General features: G+C 39.1%; 1 protein-coding gene across 2 annotated transcripts in view; it reads right to left on the reverse strand.

The window, feature by feature from the left end:
• The window catches only part of LOC149083032 (adenylate cyclase type 3-like), a 116,606-nt gene that overhangs the window by 25,462 nt on the left and 69,184 nt on the right, over nt 1-21,960 (reverse strand). Inside the window, exons 9-17 of one of the 2 annotated variants that reach the window (XM_089236133.1) lie at nt 21,543-21,681; nt 18,811-18,864; nt 17,693-17,737; nt 17,198-17,290; nt 14,795-14,904; nt 14,013-14,174; nt 13,841-13,928; nt 12,977-13,093; nt 12,542-12,843 (exon numbers count right to left, since the gene is read on the reverse strand). In XM_089236133.1, coding sequence (XP_089092259.1) covers nt 12,542-12,843; nt 12,977-13,093; nt 13,841-13,928; nt 14,013-14,174; nt 14,795-14,904; nt 17,198-17,290; nt 17,693-17,737; nt 18,811-18,864; nt 21,543-21,681 — 1,110 coding nt within the window. The remainder of the gene's footprint in view (nt 1-12,541; nt 12,844-12,976; nt 13,094-13,840; nt 13,929-14,012; nt 14,175-14,794; nt 14,905-17,197; nt 17,291-17,692; nt 17,738-18,810; nt 18,865-21,542; nt 21,682-21,960) is intronic. The other variant, XM_089236134.1, reaches the window with a different exon arrangement.

Raw genomic sequence — 21,960 nt, forward strand, 5'->3', positions numbered from 1 at the left:
ACCGAGCTGTATTGCAGTGATTTCACGCTACAAGAGCCAAAAATGCATTAATCAACGGCGCAATGGTTAAGCAAAAAAGTGGAGGTAATCGCATCAAATACTTTGAAAACTGAACATTTTTCTGCAAAGATAGACTACTATAATTAACCGCACATGCACCTCGTACACATTCTTCTACGAAATTTCTAATGAATCGGCGCATACGTGTTCTGAGTGTGTGCGTGACCCCCAACATATTTATGTTGTCGAGTTGCACTTGTTTCGTGTTAGTGCTGCCATGTGTCTTCAATTTTCTGAAGTAAAGATGGAAATACTTGAATTTTCATTGTTATTGTTAACTTGATGAGTTAATTAAAGATAGTTAATCTTAACGAGATGAGTTAATTGATGGTAGTTAGGGAAAATCGAAATAGTTTATAGATATTATATAATAGTAGTAGTGATTCATGGAAAAACGAGCAGAAAAAGAAAGAAAAGTGAGAGGTTACAGTGAAGGTAAAAGAAACCTACGATGGTATAAGAATGTAGGTCAGGAGGCAAAATTTTGGGTAATAGTGAATCGCATGTGATGGGAAAGTTTAATCCCAGGAGACAGACTGTTGAATTTATGGGAAAAGCTATATTTTGGAATGCAGTTGTATGTAGTCGGAGATAATGAAGGAAATGTAATAAAACGGTACCCTAGTTGAGAACGTTAGGTGGGTAAAATAATATTCGTGTCAAGCTGAAGACCGTGGCACTGGAAATCTTATGAAAAATAAGATAAGGCTAATCTTTGTCGCTGGTCAAATGCATTGATTTACGAAGGAATGTGCGTCTAGACGGTTTCTATGGACGTGGAGCGGATCTAAAGTAAATGGTAGGGTCAAAGGTTATGGGAATGTGAGATTTTCCCAGAGAAGGAGATGGGCCAATGAAATTATGTTTAATACTAAAAAGTGGTTCAGACGGGAAAAGAGAATTTCAAGATGAGCGAATGGAAAGTCTTGAAATAGCGCAAAAAGGTGGAGTTGAAATTATCAATCAAAATATAAAGAGATTTTAACGGAGAGAGAGGGGAATTCCGCAGACTAAGAGAGTTTGGAGTGTTAGATCAGAGGGAGAGGGAGTCAGAAACTTAGGACAGAAGGATGACGTCGAAGAAATTGTGGTCTAGGATCTTTAAAGGGGTAAGTGATGCTCAATATGTATTGTCATGTTTTTAGAATAAGTGCCTCCACATCACTGAAAAAGTTAATTGTTAATGTGCATGTACCTGTGTAATCTGTAATGAATCATCATAATAATGTAAATAAATTCAATGTAAATTTAAATGGGAGTATACGTAATTATTTTCAAGTCTCTCAATAACTTCTAATTAGATTAGAATATGTTTAACCCTGGGTTACTACGGGGATTTGGGGTTGCTCTTCACTATAGAAGGAGACCTCAATCTCAGTAGGAAGTTACACAACGCGATGGGAAAAATAGTACTGGCTTAAATGTAAAATGGGAACTGGCTACTAAGCATAAGGGGAGAGTCAACAATGGTGCCGTGACAGTAACGTTACATATAAATGATTTTGGAGACTGAAAATAATTTTTAAATGTTTATAATTTTGTTTTCAAATAAGTTAATTAATTGAATCTGGTACTTGCACTCAATTAAACACTAAACAAAATGAGCCACAGTAATGAAGTAGAATCATCCGGTGACAGAGCAGCTGTCAAAATAAATACAATTGCGGGTTATTTAGGCCTCCTTAATAGTTTCTCCGGTTCAGAGCCGTCTTATCCGGCGGAATATTTCCTCCAATCTATAGAGGAAATTGGTAGAATTGCGGAATGGGCAGATACAGAAAAGTTGATTGTGCTTAAAGCAAAATTGAAGGGAAGAGCCGCTGAATTTCTGGCAAACAGTCCGGAACTAAGAGAGGAAAGAAATTATGAGAGATTCAAGACAGAATTTTTGAGACATTTCAAGAATGAATTTCCTTTAACTTACCATCTCCAGAACTTTACGGGATGTAGACAAAAACCGAATGAATCGGTCAAGGAATTTGCCTCGCGTGTAAAAAATGCTGCTTTCGGTTTCCTGCAAGGAGCAAATTTCAATAGTCCAGATGTTGAACGATTGGCAGATCGTACTAAATTGTCACAATTTTTAGCGGGGCTGAACCCTAAAATACAAAAACATGTATTAAACCATGACCCCCAAGATTTGGCCACCGCAATTAAATTTGCTGCCCTTGTAGAGGGAAATGAGGGAATTAGTCGTAACTATGGTACAGTAAATACCATAGAGAGGCAAGCAACGGGCAATTCTTTTGAATTGAACACATTGCAGTCTATGTTAGCGGAAGTAGCGAAAGAAAGTATGCTCCAGCGTACATCAATGGAAAAATTGGCTCAAGAATTACGAGAAGTAAAAGAAGGAAATGTCCTTGCTCGTAGGGGAAGAGGGGTCCCACCACAAATGTCAACTACCCCACTTCCAGCTCAACGTAATATGCAGAGGTTTGAGGTGCCTCCGCGATTTTCGGGTCGAGGTTTCCAGCCGAGAGGGAATCTCGCGTGTTTTGGATGTGGGTCAACCACCCACCTATTGCGAAATTGTTTTCGCAGAGGGAATCCCCGTCAGCAGCAGGATTTTCGTAGGGGACAGGTTTCTTCCAATAACTGGGGCACTAGGGGAGAGACAGGGTTTTGTAAACAGCAGGTTTTCCGACCTCGGAAGTGACGGTCATGGGGTAGGGGAAGACATGTAAATAGAAAAGAAAACATTGTATATAGGATTCAACAAAATCAGGTTAGGGGTTTTCCTCTACCGATTGTGACGGTGAAAGTCGGAGATATAGAATTTTGTGCTCTTATTGATTCTGGTGCTTGTATTAGTGTAATTGATTCTAGTATTATGAACAATATAATGTGTACTGTGAAGTGTCGTCAATTAAGAAATCAAAATATTGAAATTCGTGGTGTAACTGGCCAGACGTTACCACACGAAGCGTGTTATAGCATACCTATAAATTTGGGAGAATTCAAAGTGAATCATAAAGTATATGTCTCCGAGTATGAGCTGAGTAGGGATTATAAGATGATTTTAGGTTATGATTTTCTCCAAAAGGGAGATTTTGTTTTTGATGTCAAAAGGGGCATGTTAAAGAATAAGTTTACAGAAATAAAACTATTGAATTCAGGGTGTGCTACAGTGTCGCAGGCAGAAAATGTATGTGTAAATTTAGTAATGCCTAATAAAATTTGGGTGCCTGCGCGTACTCAGAAAGTGATTACAGTTAATGTGCCAGGATTTGAATATGGAAGTGAAATAGAGGTTACGCCAAGAAACAATAAGCTGAGTGATTTGTGGGTAGCAAACTCAGTGGGAAAAATTGACGAGACTGGGAAAATTCAGATATTAATTTCCAATATGTCTGAACAGCCCAGGCATGTGAATAAGGGTACAAAATTGGGAACTGGGACGATTTCGGAACAAGATGATGTTAGAGAGGCTCCAATTCCATTAAGGAAAAAGACATTGCCTAGACTGTCGGAACAGGATTTTGACCTAAATAATTTATCACCGGCAATAAAAAGAAAATTATTACCATTGCTCTTGAAATATACACATGTATTTGCCAGAGATGTTACGGAAATCGGGCGAACTACTTTGGCAAAGCACAAAATACCGTGGAATGGAACGCCGATACAGAAATCCCCACGATATAGAACTCCGTATCATTTAAGAGCGGAATTAAGGGAGCAAATAAACGATATGTTAGAGAGTGAAATTATTTCACCATGTGTCAGTAGTCATCCAGCTCCCACTCTTATGGTACGAAAGAAAAATGGCGGGTATCGATTGTGTGTTGACCTTCGTAAGACAAATGAAGCAATTCAATCGGATGAATATGCTCTTCCGTTAATTCAGGATATTTTGGCACAATTAAATGGTGCTAAATACTTTAGTAGTCTTGATCTTTGTAGTGCATATTATCAGGTCGAAATTGATGAGAATGATAGAAAACATCTGTCTTTCAGCAATGAAGAAGGGTGTTATCAATACAATGTTGTACCAATGGGGTTAAAAACAGCACCGGCAGCATTTCAGCGTCTAGCTGACAGTTTATTGTCGGAATTACATGACGAACATATTCATTGTTTCATTGATGATCTTTTGATAGCTAGTCCTGATATAGAAACCCATATCCAGAAATTAGAGCGAGTTTTTCAATTGCTTGAAAAGTATAACTTAAAATTAGCACCGAAAAAGTGTGATTTCTTGAAGAAAGAAATTAAATATCTAGGACATGTCATTTCCGAAAACGGTGTGCGTCCACATACCGATAATGTAAAAGCAATCGATGAATTTCCACAACCACGCACAGTCAAGGACTGTAGACGTTTCCTCGGAATGTGTAATTTCTTTAAGAAATTTATACCATTTTATTCGGATTATGCAAAACCTATTACGGATATGACTAAGAAAAATATCACATTTACATGGGGTCGGAGTCAAGAAGAAGCTTTTCAGTATTTAAAGAAAGCATTACGAAATCCACCGGTATTAGCATATCCTAACTTTAATATGGACTTTATAATGTCGGCGGATGCCAGTAAGATAGGAATCGGATGCTGTCTATATCAACGGTATGAACAGGGAAATCATCCTATTGCATACATGTCCCGAAAATTTAAACCGGCTGAGCAGAAATATCCAGCAATTGAACAAGAATTACTTGCCATTATGGAGGGTATCAATTATTTCAGACCTTATTTATTAGGTAGACGGTTTACTGTGGAAAGTGACCACAAACCATTGAAATACTTGCTTAACCTTAAAACACATAATCCACGATTGACGAGATGGTGTTTGAATTTGTCAGAATACGATTTTGAAATTGTTCATAAACCGGGTCGTGACAATGTCGTCGCCGATTGTCTAAGTCGACAGATAAATACTGTCGAAACTCACTCGACTTCGTTAGAAAATCGAATACGCGAAGCGCAAAAACTGGACCCACATTTAAAACCAATTATAGACATGTTAACTTCGGCTAATGCAGAGCCAGTCAAAAAGATGGTTGAGGCATATTTTATGAAGAATGGTTTGCTATGCCATTATGCTTCAAAAGACATTAGGCCTGTCAGAGAAGAGTATATTGAACAAATTGTAATACCGACTTTAATGCGAAAAGAAATATTGGAAGAAATTCATGATAATTTGAGTAGTCACATGGGTTTCGACAAAACATTTGAAAGACTGCGTAGTCAATATTTTTGGCCGGGATACTATAGAGATTGTCAAATTCACGTTAACACTTGTCGCATTTGTTTAGAAAGACGAAGTCATAATCCAAATAAGAAAGCACCATTGCAACGGAACTTTATTCCAACCGAACCGTTTGAGTTAGTTTCGGTAGATATTATGGGACCATTCAACGTAACTATGTCGGGGAATAAATATGTTTTGGTCATGATGGACAATTTTTCTAAGTTTATTGAAGCCATAGCATTGCCAGATACGAAATCTGAAACGTTGGCGAAGACATTTTATTCCGAAATTATTGCACGATATGGACGGCCTCAATTTTGTCTTACAGACAGAGGTGCAAACTTGCATAAGTCAGTTTTTCGTGCCATGCTTGAGAAGTTAAAGATCAAACCTTTAGCTACCTCAGCATTGCACCCCCAGACAAATAGCAGTAATGAAAGGAGTCATGCGACAATTACGCATACCTTAGCGTGCATGATAACGGAAACCGAAGAATGGGATGATATGTTACCCCATGTTTTAATGTCTTATAGAAGTGCTGTTCATGCGGTGTTAAAGGAGACACCACATTTTGTTCTCTTTGGAAGAGATATGGTAACGGCAGGGGAATTGTTGAAAGAACCACCTGTTTTTAATTATTATGCGCATGAACAATATGTATTGCAGCTGCTGCCGAAGTTACAGAAAGCACATGATTTTGTACGTTCTAGCATGCTGCAAGCAGCAGAACGTCAAGAGCAGTATCGCGACAGAACGGCTGTTGACAAGAAGTTAAAATTAGGTGACTCCGTATATTTATTTACCCCGGGGAAACCCAAAAGAGGGGTGTCTCATAAATTATGTAGGCTATCCACGGGACCATATAGAATCATTGAACAAAAATCTCCAGTGCTATTTAGAATAAAAAACGTACATAAACCAAAAGATATTCAACTGGTCCATTCGGATAGACTCACAAAAGTATCATTACATAGGCCATATGACCCATTTCCTGAAATGAGGGAAAATGAGTCGCAAGTAGAGGACAGGTCAGAAGTAGAAATCGTAAGTGCAGGGGGAAATTCAGACGACGAAGAGGAAAAAGAAAATGAAGCCAATGGGGGGGAGTTACAACTGCCTGAGTTATGGCATTCGTACATAATCCCCAGAAGACAGACGCAGTTGCCTCCGAATGCAGAGGGGGGAAACCGAAACCAGCTGGGAAACCATGTCTCTCCAGAAAGTTTTCACGTAGACCCCCAACAGTTATCTTTTATTGATGACGCGTGTAGTGTAAATGAAACCGAAAACGAAAGCAGCTTAACTGCCGCGAATGTGGCTGATACTCAGTCAAATTCAGAGGCAACACGTTACAATTTACGTGCGCGCAATGTGTATGGTAGAGTGCAAAAATTGAATTCTATTGACAGGATGGCAGAAAGTACCAATCCTGCTGGAGATGGAGAGTTGGAAGGTGGAACTAGTAATGATGCGAGTAGCAATAATATGAATATTGCTGATAAATTATTTGCTTGGATGGCACAACCTAGTGCATCACAAGAGTCGGAAAAAACGGTGCTGGACCGATTAGCTGATAAATTGGCGAGTAAACTCTTAAATGTCATTGAGGTGAGGAATTGAGAAAAAAAAAAATCCAAAGAAAATTTAAAGTAAATTATGTTAATTTAATGAATAGTAATATTAAATTGACTTAATGAAGTGGTGGAGGGACTAAGGGAACATGGCAGGAGTGTTGAGTATGACTTCTCCATTAAAAAAAAAAAAAAAAAATCAAAACATAATCATTATACCTTAAACGCATTCAATTAATTTCAGATTTTGGTGCTGGCGCTATTACCAGTGGTGGCGCTCAAACACAACGCGGAATATTGTTTGTTTAATGAAGGAACTAAGAAGTGTTCCCATGCGGTCCCCAAAGAATACCTCGAGTATTTCCCACGAAATAGTTGTGCTATCTCAAAGCTATGTAGCCAGTGTGACCAGAAAAAGTGGATTAGTTACATTTGGTCACCACTAACGGAGGAGAAATTCATTACACCTCGCCTGTTCACAATATCACAAAATGCATCATTAACTGGAACGTCACGAATCTTCGAATGTGATAAGGATGGATTTCCTTGTGCGTGCACTACTCAGTTGCCTTGTAATGGAACTGCCGAGTATTGCCAAGAGGTAAATTGCAGTAGGGAATCAGCATGCTTTTGCCACATTAAGGTTGGTCGATCCAATATATTTCATTATGACGGTGTTAAAAGAATTGATGAACCCCGAGTTATATCTTTGACGTTTTGTGAGCACCCATTAGAATACTCACAAAAACATCAACGTCATAGAAGGTCGCTACTTGATGAAGAGGAGGCAATATTCACCTTGAATGGTGAAACTTTGGAATTTCATGATCCTATTGTGGCAGTGTCATCTCCAGGACTTTTGATCGTGCGTAAAGAGGGCCTGGAAACAATAATTCACTTTAATCTCACATCTACTCAAGCCGTAGTTCCAGAAAACTTTCTTCGTTTTCCAGGGACATTGCGATTTATTTTCGTAGCCGAAAAAGGCGGTCACACGATACGAGAGGAGCTGCACGTCAATGGTCGTACGATATGCAGAAAGTTACCGTGCTTCTTTTGTATAGCAGCATTTCAGCATTTGAAATGTCTTCCAGCAACGGCAGCATATTTCGTCTACACCCTGTGTATATTGTTAGCTTCAATAACAATAATTTACTTAAAATCCGCATTGGTGGCGATTATCCAAGTGGTAAAAACAACAGTGGTGGTTGTTTACCAGATATTTCGATTGATTAAAGGAACGGCTCGAATTACGATGATAGGAGGTGCTCATGTGGGAAATCGTTTGCGAAACTCAGTACAACAAACGCAAGAGTATCTTAATCGTGTTGGGATGCCAGAGCATGCAGTGAACATGCTGGTACTAATAGCATTATTTGCTATGGTGCAACCCTCATCAACCCTATGCAATAATCATTTAATCGTGCAATCGACTACGGCAGAGTGTGAAGATGTTCACGATGCGCAATCATGTAAAATGACCACTCAAGCGACGGTGACACTAGAAAATTTACATTACACTCACTGTTTATGGTTTCAGGATGAAAATAAAAATAATTTATTTTCATTAAGTATCAAACTGAATAAAGTTAGATGCTCGTGGAATACTCAGAGGATGTACTTTACATTTCCCACGGAATTGAAGGCGGTAGCACAGGTAGCGTGTCCTCAAAATGTTATGTGCGGTTGGGGAGAACACTGTGTTTCTGGTAAAAGGTTCTCAGCCGAAACAACGGAATCTAAACAGTTTCCGGGAATTAACAGATGTATTGCGATTGATGGAGGTTCATCGTCGTGTCATATAATAGACTCGCAACCTTGTTTATTTTACAGAGCTTTTCTGGTTCCAGACTATCTCCGTACCTACGAAATCAGGGCGATTACAGGGTATACTTGCTCATACGATCTCGAAATGGAGGAAAGTATGAACGGAACATCACAAGCCACTGTGATGAATTACGCGATGTCTACAACGAACGGCATAAAAATAAAAGTTCTAGGAGCTTATGATCAACCGACTCAACTTATACAGAAGTCGCTCATTAGGCGTGTCGGGAAACAACGTGAAGCATATATGGAATATGTTTCGCCAGCAGGGGTGCCTCAAGATAACGCAATCGGGCAGGTTCAAGCAAATGCATCACTAACAAAAACTTTCATTTTCGCGGAAAGTAGCATCGTGTGTAGTGCATATGAGGAGTTGCTTCGTTGTGACATGAAGAATTCCGCGCTCAACCGTATGATTGATAGCAAAGTCGCTGCGCTTCCTCGCACCATAGGCTATCATTATTATTTCATTGATGAAAATGAGCAGTTGAAATCGGAGCTGCTTTTCACCAAACCTGTGAATGTGCAACTCATCTTTGACAACTATAACATTGTAGTTGAAAGAAGAACAGTGTGTCCTAAATTTCAAAGTGAGGAAATCACGACAACTGGCTGTTATGCCTGTGCGCCACTCGCCAGAATGACGTTCATGGCGTATTCGACGTGTGCTGAGGGCATGGTGACTGTCAAGTTTGAACGAATCGAGGTCGCTACTAGTACTCTGAGACTACAATCTACACCCACTAAACAGTTGGTAGAATTTAAGGCGGAAACCAGGTGCATTTCCGACAAGCTATGTCTCTATGGCCGTACCGTACATACCTGCCAGCCGCTGTCGTTTTGCTTAGAAGCTGCAGACATTGAACTGTTGCATCCGAATTTAACTACATTGCAGTTTTACGCAGGACAAGTATCTCCTGATCGTTGGTTTTCCGGTTGGAATGGACTTCCCAGTACATTCCTGTCACACTTTTCAAGAATTATCTTAATGACATTTCTAACGATATTTATTTTTATTTTCAGTTGTTCTACCCTTGTTTCTCTATGTAGACGATAAGAAGAAATGGAGAAGGTCATTGTATATATGATTTATTTAGGTACAAGCAGACTCACCTTATGATTCTCCCATTGGAAGATGATGCTAGCGAGATCTGTTGTCCTATCACATATTCTATTTTTCAAATGGATTTTCTGTTTATCATTTATGTTTAATTGCAAGCTTTAGTTGAGGGATATTTATTCATGTGCTAGTAAATTTAATATTTTAATGTTTTGAAAGAATATATGTTATTACTTATGTAACCCTTAAGTATTTGTGGACCTTGAAGTCAAATAATTTTAGTACTTGCATGAACATAGTCGATATGTGGTGAAGGTAGAAAGTAATAATCATTCTAGCTGAAATATTTGAAATGTTATAGAAAGAATTGCATTATATGGTGTTGTAAAATGAATGATATAAGTATGATTGTGTTTATCATGAAACAGTTATGTGTTTTTGAGTATGACTTGTCCCAACCCAGCCTAGTATAGTATACAGTATTGTTGTTTCAATTCAAATCAACAATATCATGAAAGGGTAAATGGAAGAGGAGGAATGATTCAGTAGTTCACTAGTCCCAGGCTGAGAGGATTGAAAATTTGCTGTGAGCAAATTTTTCCGGCAAGGGGAGGAATGTTAACTTGATGAGTTAATTAAAGATAGTTAATCTTAACGAGATGAGTTAATTGATGGTAGTTAGGGAAAATCGAAATAGTTTATAGATATTATATAATAGTAGTAGTGATTCATGGAAAAACGAGCAGAAAAAGAAAGAAAAGTGAGAGGTTACAGTGAAGGTAAAAGAAACCTACGATGGTATAAGAATGTAGGTCAGGAGGCAAAATTTTGGGTAATAGTGAATCGCATGTGATGGGAAAGTTTAATCCCAGGAGACAGACTGTTGAATTTATGGGAAAAGCTATATTTTGGAATGCAGTTGTATGTAGTCGGAGATAATGAAGGAAATGTAATAAAACGGTACCCTAGTTGAGAACGTTAGGTGGGTAAAATAATATTCGTGTCAAGCTGAAGACCGTGGCACTGGAAATCTTATGAAAAATAAGATAAGGCTAATCTTTGTCGCTGGTCAAATGCATTGATTTACGAAGGAATGTGCGTCTAGACGGTTTCTATGGACGTGGAGCGGATCTAAAGTAAATGGTAGGGTCAAAGGTTATGGGAATGTGAGATTTTCCCAGAGAAGGAGATGGGCCAATGAAATTATGTTTAATACTAAAAAGTGGTTCAGACGGGAAAAGAGAATTTCAAGATGAGCGAATGGAAAGTCTTGAAATAGCGCAAAAAGGTGGAGTTGAAATTATCAATCAAAATATAAAGAGATTTTAACGGAGAGAGAGGGGAATTCCGCAGACTAAGAGAGTTTGGAGTGTTAGATCAGAGGGAGAGGGAGTCAGAAACTTAGGACAGAAGGATGACGTCGAAGAAATTGTGGTCTAGGATCTTTAAAGGGGTAAGTGATGCTCAATATGTATTGTCATGTTTTTAGAATAAGTGCCTCCACATCACTGAAAAAGTTAATTGTTAATGTGCATGTACCTGTGTAATCTGTAATGAATCATCATAATAATGTAAATAAATTCAATGTAAATTTAAATGGGAGTATACGTAATTATTTTCAAGTCTCTCAATAACTTCTAATTAGATTAGAATATGTTTAACCCTGGGTTACTACGGGGATTTGGGGTTGCTCTTCACTATAGAAGGAGACCTCAATCTCAGTAGGAAGTTACACAACGCGATGGGAAAAATAGTACTGGCTTAAATGTAAAATGGGAACTGGCTACTAAGCATAAGGGGAGAGTCAACATTATGTTAGTATCAGGTTGTAGGTCGGCTTGCTCTTTGCGGAGAGACTTATAATGAGGGACCGGCTCGCATTCGCACCTCAAGACTGGAACTCCACAGAAAACCAACTTCAGCCGACCACCACTGCGCCATCAACGGGGTTCGAACCCGGATCTTCAGTACAAAGCAAAAAACTGCTGACGTTGTGATTGGAAACGCGCATGGGTAGCACTTCGGCATCACCATCAACTTCGTTGATCAATTAGTAGCATGCGATAGAAGTCTTTCAATTCGGGTTCAAATTTCTATATTTTCGGGCCTTCAAAAATACATTAGCAAACGAAAATAAATCAACACCACCAACACCGATCGCAACGCCATAACTTAAATTCATTACGAGAGGGAATTCTAAGAAAATTCGGATAGACCAATCGGGTAGCTTCATTTCGCAAGCGTCTAAGGCACTACATTAGTCTTACACGCAGGCTCTCAGCTTCATTCTGACCACGACGTTTGAAGTGAACAGACGCACTTTTTTTCAGCTGAGCCACCAAGAGTTAAGATTTATTATTCAGCCCAAGTAGAATCCTCGGTCAGTACATGATTAATGGTTACATATATTTTCTCCTCTGAAGACGACACCCACATTGTTCGTCGAAATGCATTAGGAGTTGTATTTTTCGTATATTTGCCTTACTCATTGGTTAATTCTTAATAATATTTAATCATCAGTATTTGTTATGGGCAGTTTTTTCTCAGCCACCTCGTTGGAAATTTTGCCTGTTGTGGCCCTGTATTTGTATAATTAAATATAAAATTATGTAGCTGCATACTATGAATCAGTCGAAATGTTTCGCGGACCGGCAGAAAATTCTCACGCATCAGCGATTGAAAGAACACTGATTTGGCGAATCATTCTCTAACATTTCAAACATCTTATATGAAAAAATAAAATCACAATAATATAATAAAATGCAATATATATATTGACTTGAGAGTGATATGAATTAGCAGCTAATAGAGAGATAGATGTTGTCTTACACGTTAGCGTAAGTGCGGAAATCGTAGTCTCCTAGCGATTTGTTGACGAGAAGAGTGTTGATGCATCCCTGGACGACTGCTATGACAGAGGTGATGATCATCTTGAAGATGTACGGCAGATGTGCGAGCACCGTCAGACCGAGGAGTTCGAGAACGCAGAAGTAGCTCAGGTACTGAGGGAAGTTGTGCACCTTGTCGACACGTTCCCGACCCTCTGGAGAACGGTCACTAACAGTCGAAGTCGTGTTTTCGGGATTCGTCTCGGGAATAGGAACCGGCGGTCGCCAGTCGTTAATGTATACCTGCGTACATATAAACAGTTACAGATTTTATTTTTTATTTTTTTCCAGATAGTTTTATAATGTCCGAATTAGGTGTGTTTCGTTAAAAAATATCGATGAAAACAATCGCGAATTAGGTAATGAATCGACTTACGGAGGATAAGATGTGTATCACCAGCCAAATGATGACCATAACGGCAGCCAACAGGAGTCGCAGCCCTGGCTTTTCTTGGATGTTATTGCAAGCTTTCCTCAGCATCAACGGACAGGACTGTAATATAGAACACAGTCTCAAATCGCATCGTCAATACACATTTTCGTTTAGATACTCTTATCGACGTCGACATCGAAAAGTTTGGACCGAATTTCAGCGATTAACACCTTCACGATCACGGACGAAATATTTCGTTCAAATGCCAGTGGAATAAATTCAATCTAGCTGTCTGTGTTCTTTTCTCTCTATTTTTTTTCCTCCACGTTTTTTTCTTTACTCCTGTTAGTGATTTTTTCCCCCCAAACATGTAATGTCTCTTTCTACTTTATACATATAAGAGCGAAGAAGAACACGTACGGTGAGGGTGAAAAGCGAAATCTACTTACTACTTACTACAAATCTACAATGAGAAGAGAAATCTGACTGTCTTATCAACTTAAGGTTACAAAATTTTTCACCGATTCGTCGAATAGAGAGCATTTAAATTTTTTCCCAAAATCTTGTACGTAAAAGTGTAAACATGGAAATATTTGTACATAATTTGTTCTGAAAGTAATCACAGTGAAACCATTTTTTCCCGAAGGATCACCGTCCCATAAAGCCAATTCTTTTCCTTGGAATGTTTTTTTTAAATCAAAAATTGATAACAGTTTATCCCGTTATTAAAGGGTCAAGTTTCAATATCGAAGGATCCTGAAAGAAAATTCGGTTGGGTGGATTCCTCGGAAAGGTTTCACTGTGATTCAGAGACTTTTCTGAACGCCAACAGTAAAGAGAGAAAAGATAAATAGAGGCAATTTATACTTTGACTGCGAGCGGAACCAAAAAAGTAGCCACGATTGCGGACACAGCGACGAGACCCAGCGGAAGGCACACGACAGACACGACGCTCCTGAAATCAGAAACAATCGTTGGTAAGCGGGAGTCTTCGAGTGATTGCTCTTTCATAATTTCGTCGAACAAGCGGCCAACTCACCCCGATATGACGAGGAAATAGGCGACGGCACTCACGAGCAAAATCAAGGGCAGTCCCGACATGGAGACGACGCTGATGCTGTCCTTCACCCTGCGGAATTCCTTCTCCAACTTCGGATCCGTGAAAGACAACGTCCAGATGTTCGCGTGTTGCTTCAGGTGTCTACGGAAACAAAGAAGAGGAAGCACAAATGAAAACTCTATAGGGACATTTCACTTACTGCTATGTTTATATTCCGGAAATTCCTCAGGCAGCAGCAAGAGGATGCCTTTGGACCACGTCGTGCGGCGGACGTGCCCGGACCTACTTAAAACAGGGGGGGGGGGAGTTCTTAACCTTTTTCAGCCGCAATCCAAAATCAACACCAAGATCAGCTTTGCGACCTATGGGACTTGTTTGTTTTTCGAAATTAGTGAAACCAGTGGAGCAATAATTGCATTTATAAAGGGTCGTGTCAGTGTATTTGTAAGACTCATCTAGGAAGTTCCTGCAAATAAAGTTTGGGTCGCGACCCATAGCTCAAGAATCCCTGTCCGCAAGTGAATTTATATGAACCATTTCGGAAGCCTGTGAGATTAAAGCTTGGTTTCTTGACCGAAAGCTCAAGAGCTCAACCTGGGTCGATCGGCAACGTGGATACATGACTGAAATTTATTGCCATTGTAAATGATTCGAACGACCTGTTTCCGAAGGCCCTGCTACCCAAGTTTGGGTCGGCGACCCACAGGTTAAGAACCCCTGACCTAAAACAAGAAGAAAAGGACGAAGGAGCCATTCCTTACCCTTCGTTTTCTCTGCCGAGAAGTTCTTCATGTAGACGAGTTTTGTAATCGTCTTCAAAATCCAGACTTTTTCCTCCTCGGGTGTCCTGCGAATTGACCGCATCTGTTTCCTGTGCACACACACACACACCACAAATTACAATACTAGTAACAAATAATAAAACATAGAAATATATGAAATAAAAATAAACATTATTTCAAACGAAAGATCCAGCGGTCGGCTGAACCTTTGTTTGGTTTTTGTGGTTTCCAACTTCGAGGAGCGAATGCAAGCCGATCTACCCGTTGGAAAGTCTCGCCACGGAGAGCAACTACAGCGGTACAAATGTTCAATCATTACACTTCACTCACAATTCTAAATATAGATGGCAGCAGACAAACACTATAAAATCAGACACAACACTAGATACGCACTCAAACTGTTAAGTACTTTCCAGACTTCGCCATGAGACTGGGCTGGAAGAGATTTCGGCAACGGGAGTCCGGTGGCAGAATCCTAAGGTCCATTCATTCAGACGGAAGATTCACCAAGATTATTTGGAGATATCTTTGACCGTGGGGTAATTAATTCGCTGTGCGTTTGCTCCCCCCCCCCCGCGCACAACCCCGCAGTGCTATACAGCCTTCGCTAAACAGTCCATGACATGCAACATAAGCCATGATGTGCCGACCGTCGGCGGGTCGTCTCAAGTTGGACATTCATTTTTCGTGCGTTGTTTAACTCGTAATGAAGAATCTCGTGGCAACCGTACACATTTATGGGAAGTAAGTTCCAGCTAACTATTCAAGTACAACGAATAGCGCGCGTATGTAGCCGAACCTTTACAGAACAGTGTGCACCACTGCACTTTTTTCTGTTACACAGCGCTTTTCATGGCGACCAAAATGTGCGAGATAAGATTGAGTTCTAGAGATTTATAGGTGGTGAGGTGATATCGAACTGCAGTATTCCTCTGATTATGATTGGATGACTTTGAAAGTGTGTGGTGACTGTTCAACGACTGGGTACTGTTTCATCCTATCCCAATTAATTCTTTAATGAAATGGTGCATTTCATCCTTTCCCAATCCATCCTGCTAATAAAAATAGGACTATCCGTTCCGTCCGGATCCTCCCTTTTCATCAAAATAGTACCGTTTCATCAATCAATAAAAATAGTGTCGTTTCGTCCTTTCCTGATCTCTATCCCCTTCCAGTCAAAATAGTGATATTTTATCTTTTAGGTCAAAACAGGGCTTTTTCGTGTCCATCCTCGATCCATCTTCCCAGTCAAAATAATGCCGTTTCATTCTGTAGTCACCGTAGTGCCGTTTCGTGTCCTTTCCCGATTCATTCTCCCAGTCAAAATAATACCGTTTTCTCTTTCTTTTTTTTTGGGGGGGGGGGTGATAGTCGTTTCGTCCTTTACCGATCCAAGTAGTTCCGTTTCATACCTTTGGTTAAAATAGGGACGTTTCGTTCTTTCCCGATCCACAAATCTCGTCAAAGTAGTCCCGTTTCATGCCTTTGGTCACTATAAAGACGTTTCGTGTGCGCTTTACCCGATCCATCCTCCTAGTAAAAATAGTGACATTTCATTCCTTTGGTCAAAATAGATATGTTTCGTTCAATTCCCAATTCCTCCTTTATTCAAAATAACGCCGTTTCATTCTAAGTTTTATAAAAAATGTCTTTTTTAAATCCTAATCCCCTTTCTTAGAAAAGGGGAAAAAGGGAAATATGAAAAAAGACTTCAAAACTTCTGTGGCAGAGACTAGTCCAAAACTGCATGCTGATGACAACTCGCGATACTTTTCAAGATAACTAAGAGTGCTCTCAATGTGCCTGATTCTTTATCTGGGAGGTCTTGATTAATGCCCGTTTTAAACATTCAAAAATTCATTTATGTCGGCCATTCGATAATTTTTGTTGAAACACGTTCATTTACTGAACACGAACACTATTTAGACCGGGACCTACAATTTATGGCCAAGTTCGAACAACAGCGTTCGACATTTTGCCTTTTCTATTTATGTCCACCGAGAGGTTGGTGCGCTAAGCTCACGGTGTCGGGCTCCCTGCGTTAGCAATCTTTTTTCTGTGGTTATGATATTGCCGTTTCTGTTGTACCCCATCGTCAGGAAAGTTTCTGACAAGAACGAATTGGATGTGGAGCTCACGACACCTCTAAACATTCTATTTAGTACTTCAAGCGAGTATCTTTTCGACCTGAGCTACCGCTCCCTATGTTGGCTATACTTTAATGAAGAGAATGAGTGACCAAGAAAAGAAAATTTTTGAAAAATCGCTCAACACACCCAGCTACTTTGAGAAAGTTCAAATCAAAGCCAAAAGGCTGTAAAAATGTGGTTAAGAAATCAAATTTACAAACAATAGGTATAAATAATAAAGACATCAATGCACCTTCAAAATAAAGGCTTCTAAGTCTCCTCCTAGAACTTTGATGCATTTCCCGAGTTGATGCGGAGCAGCTTCTGAGACCCTTCTCACATTATCCTGTGGAATATCGAGTATTTGCTACAGCTGAAGACGTGAATCTTTTCTACAAACTAAGTTTAAAGAATTTCTTCTTAAATAAATCGTCGAGGACGAATGCCATCACTGAGTTGCAAAATTAGCAAAGCAATAAACCATAGCCATCACCGGAATCGCCGTCTAATGTCCCATAACCAGTACCGTTAGTTCGGAGAAAGTAAATACACACAGGTGTACACCTCCTAATAAAGCAATCATAGCAACAGCAGGGAGTTAGCTAGCTCGTAGTAATTGGTTAGTCGGTTTAATTAGTGGTTAGTAAGATGCAAGAACCCCAATGCCACCTGCTCTATTCTAAAGAGTTAATTACGATACGAAGAGAGAGAGGAAAACCGTGGTTGCTAACGACATTTCATATTTTACCTCTTTACCCAATAAGGCATCGGTACTCCGCCGTCTTTCCAATTCCTGTAAAACCAAAGAGTTATAGTCATAAATAAATGCAAATTATCGCAAACTATACGAGGTTTTCATTTCGACGAGACTATCGGGGAACAATCTACCTTTCTCTGAAACCACCGGGGCCATCGCTCTCTCCGTTCAAAGTCAAGTAACGGGATAGGTTTGCAATGTTTGTTTTTTTTTGGCAAGCGTTTCGACGATCGGTTCGTATTTGTCGAAGCTTGCGTCGAAAATATCGATTTATTTCGTTTATTTTTGCTCTCTCTTTAAGATAGTTGGAGACGCGATCGATATAAGTCACTCGATTTTACTTTTGAAGCGAGAAAGCGACCCGATGTGGCCCGGGAAAGCGGGGGGGTCATCGGGCCACTTTTGGCCAAAGAAAAAGACAATATTTTCTCCATCTTGCATGCAACCCTAGTGCAATTCGATTTACTTTCCCGAACCCATTCGAATAATTAGACAAATATAGTATATTTGTGAGAAAATTTATTTTTTGTAATTAGTTGTATTAATTATCCACTAACTAGTTGCTGTAAAACTCTAAAATTGAAAATTAGTTGTAAAATTAATTTATTGAACAATGAATACTCACAGGTATCCCCGCAACAATATTACTGTACATGTCGATTTTTAGTCACTAATTTGTTATTGATTTTTCTATAATTAATATTTTGAAATTGAGGTTCTATCTTTGAAAGGGTCACACCTGAATATCATCCCTTAAATTCGCAGCCGCGGGCCGCTTAAGTACTCTAGATTTGTGTCACGGGTCACTCAATGATCTGAATGTGCAGCGGTTCACTTAAGTAATATGTAAATTTCCTGCGGTTCACTTGAGTGATATGTACATGCGCCGATTACTTTTTTTTCATGTTTACAAAATTACGTGTGACGTCACGGCCGCATCAAGTGACTTCGAGGACTGCATTTAGTTCGCGCGGGCAATGGATTGAGCATATATGCTCTTTTTGATGATCTTTTTCGGAAATTTTAGAGAAATTTCGACGCTGCGTTCGTTGCCATCATACATCCTGTATGAGTGAAACGAATAAGTTTGCGTGAAAACAAGAGCTTACCTTTCCACTTCTGCCGTTCTGTTCGATTTTCTCGTCGAGTGTTCCCATTGGATACTGAGGGGAAAAAAGAAAACACAAATAAATGCGAGTTATGTACAGGGTGTCGTGTAAGTGTTAGCACAGCCTTTATCTCATCAACAGTCCGTGTCATAAAGGTACGATTCAAATTTATGAGACACTCAACAGGCATTCAAATATTACCCTGTACCAGTTTTGAGAGGGAAAATAGTGCGTCACAAAATAAAAAAAAATCTAAATTTTTATACGATACCCCTGTGCTCGAATTTCCAATTAGAAAGTTGTCACCCTGTGTCTCCTGTTTCCAACAAAAAAAACTACATGTTTCTAAGTGCAATATTCTCTGAGAGATATTCCAATTTAAAAAACGGAGGACATTTGGGAAAGAACAAAGATAAATGCGGAAAAACCGTTTTACCCGCATATAACGTTGTTCTTTCCCGAATTTTTTCTCCGTTTTTTCGAATTGGAATATATCTGTAAATATTGCACTTTGAAACGTGCAATTTTTTTCGTTGGCATCAGGAGAGACAGGATGACAATTTTCTAATTGGAAATTCGAGCACAGGGGTATCGTATAAAAATTTAGATTTTTTTTTATTTTGTGACGCACTATTTTCACTCTCAAAACTGGTACAGGGTGAGTTTTAAACGCCTGTTGAGCATTTTTGAAATGGGAATCATAACTCTTACGACGGACGGCTGATGAGATAAAGACCATGCACTTACGGGACACCCTGTATAATATTATTCTCGTAAAAAATACAATCTAAAAGAATTTCGACTTTTCAAAATTATCTAAATACAAATGAGGTTTTATGGATAGCCAAGAAAAATTGACAGGGAGTGGAAGTGCCTCGTACTCCACTCCGATCCCCTCCCCTCTTTCATGTGGAGGCTTTTGGCGACAAATCTGGACGATAGCCACGGAAGAACCAGTGATACATCTAAAAAACAAAATCTTTGTTAACATTGAGGAAAGGGATGTAAAGATGAGTAGACCAGGTTTTTCCTTCTCCCGCCGACAATTTCCTCTAAATATGTAATACTACAGTATATGTTTTTTAATCGTGAAACCATGGAGAGAAGAAAAGAAGAGGAAAATAATGCCGAGGTGAGAAAAAAAAAATTCCCGTTCAAAATATTTGTAAATTCTCATCCACGGGGTTACTATTAAAGCAGGGATGCATAACCTCCGGCTCGTGGGCCAAATGCGGCCCGGCAAGAAGCTGCATCCATCCCTCCAAGGGTTTCCATCCGGCCCGGTTCTTTCCTTGGCTACGTCAAACCTTCTGGAATCAACAGGTGACGTAGAAATTTCCAATTTTTCAGACTTGACCAGGTAAATTTTAATCAAAAGAGTATCATGTACACTAATTTTCTTTCAAAACGGAACATTTCCAAAATTTAAATATGGGTAACTCTCTTGAATGCTGATCAAGAGAAACATAGTATTTAAATATTATTCTACCATTCCTACATGTTGCTACCTTCTGGGCTATTTTCTACTTCTGTATAAAGCGTTCCTTCTTTTTACTTCTACTGTAGATTTAGCAAAAGTGAAAATGTCCCCATTTGAAAATAAGCTCCTCATATAGAGGAAAAAGAAGAAGGAGGACAATAGAAAACCAGTCAACTCATCTTTTCCCCTATTTTCTTTAGTGAATATTAACAAACATACTTTTCTCAGATTTATCGTTGGTGCTTAAATTGCATATCGTCTGAATTTATCCCCGAAAGACTATGTAAGGAGTTTAAGAAATTATTGCCAATATCCGCACAGAAAGTAAAGTAAAAAGAAATGGGGTAGGCTATGTCACATAAACACGGCCGCAAGTTCTGACGTGAATACGTATTTTGTGCCTTGAATCACGTGTTATGTACTGACATAATTATTTCATTGTTATGTACTGGCATAATTATTTCGTTGTTATGTACTGACATAATTATTTCGTTGTTATGTACTGACATAATTATTTCATTGTGATGTATTATGTACTGACATAATTATTTCATTGTTATGTACTGGCATAATTATTTCATTGTTATGTACTGGCATAATTATTTCATTGTTATGTACTGGCATAATTATTTCGTTGTTATGTACTGGCATAATTATTTCATTGTGATGTATTATGTACTGACATAATTATTTCATTGTTATGTACTGGCATAATTATTTCGTTGTTATGTACTGGCATAATTATTTCGTTGTTATGTACTGACATAATTATTTCATTGTTATGTACTGGCATAATTATTTCATTGTTACGTACTGGCATAATTATTTCATTGTTATGTACTGGCATAATTATTTCATTGTTATGCACTGACATAATGAAACAATGTACATAACAATGCATTCATTTTCATTATGTCATTATCATCGGCTTTGCCTTTAGAATAGCTAACAAACGACACCAATGTCGTCTATTTTAGTTGTGAACTGCTCAAGATATGGCGAAAAAAGAATTGTTACGAATCAGGAAAGCGAGCCTGGTTCCCAGACGGGACAGAGATACTAAAACAGGAGTGAGAGATATCATTGGGTGCACCTTTGCCATGTACCATTGCTTTTGACTTGCGTTAGGTAATTCCTGAGATATGAGCGTTTAAAGCATTCCGCCACTCAACTTTTTACGAATGCTTCCAGTATTTTCAGGTGATTTAAAAGACGTATTCACGTCGGAAAGATCAAGGACATGGTCACATACCGGCTTGAGGACTTTAACGATGAAGTATGTCTCGAGCTCAGCTGCCCTCAGCGCTTCTTCACGAGATCCTCCATCGGCGTCTGTCACTTCGAACTCACCATTAAGGAATCCCAGCGTCTTCTCAGAAATGTGAACTCGGCTGTAACACGTCAACAAATGCATATATCAGTGATGAATCGAGAAAAAACACACACAATGATATATATTTTTAATAAGTAATAACAGAAGTTTCTCGGAATAGTAAGGCGTAAGATGGGTGCTCTCTACTTGGCGTATCCATTTAATGATACCAGGAACGCATCTGATTACTCAGAACAAAACTATTCTGGCGTAAGCTGTCGGAATTATTTCGAGCTCATTGCATCTACGAGTGATCGATCTCTCGATCCTCAATGAATAAAGTGGAAACATAGACATA

Source organism: Pholcus phalangioides, unplaced genomic scaffold (genome assembly GCF_987345545.1).
Source record: "Pholcus phalangioides strain wild (caught in Gottingen) unplaced genomic scaffold, Ppha-v1.0 ptg000009l_1, whole genome shotgun sequence".
NCBI classification, from domain to species: domain Eukaryota; kingdom Metazoa; phylum Arthropoda; class Arachnida; order Araneae; family Pholcidae; genus Pholcus; species Pholcus phalangioides.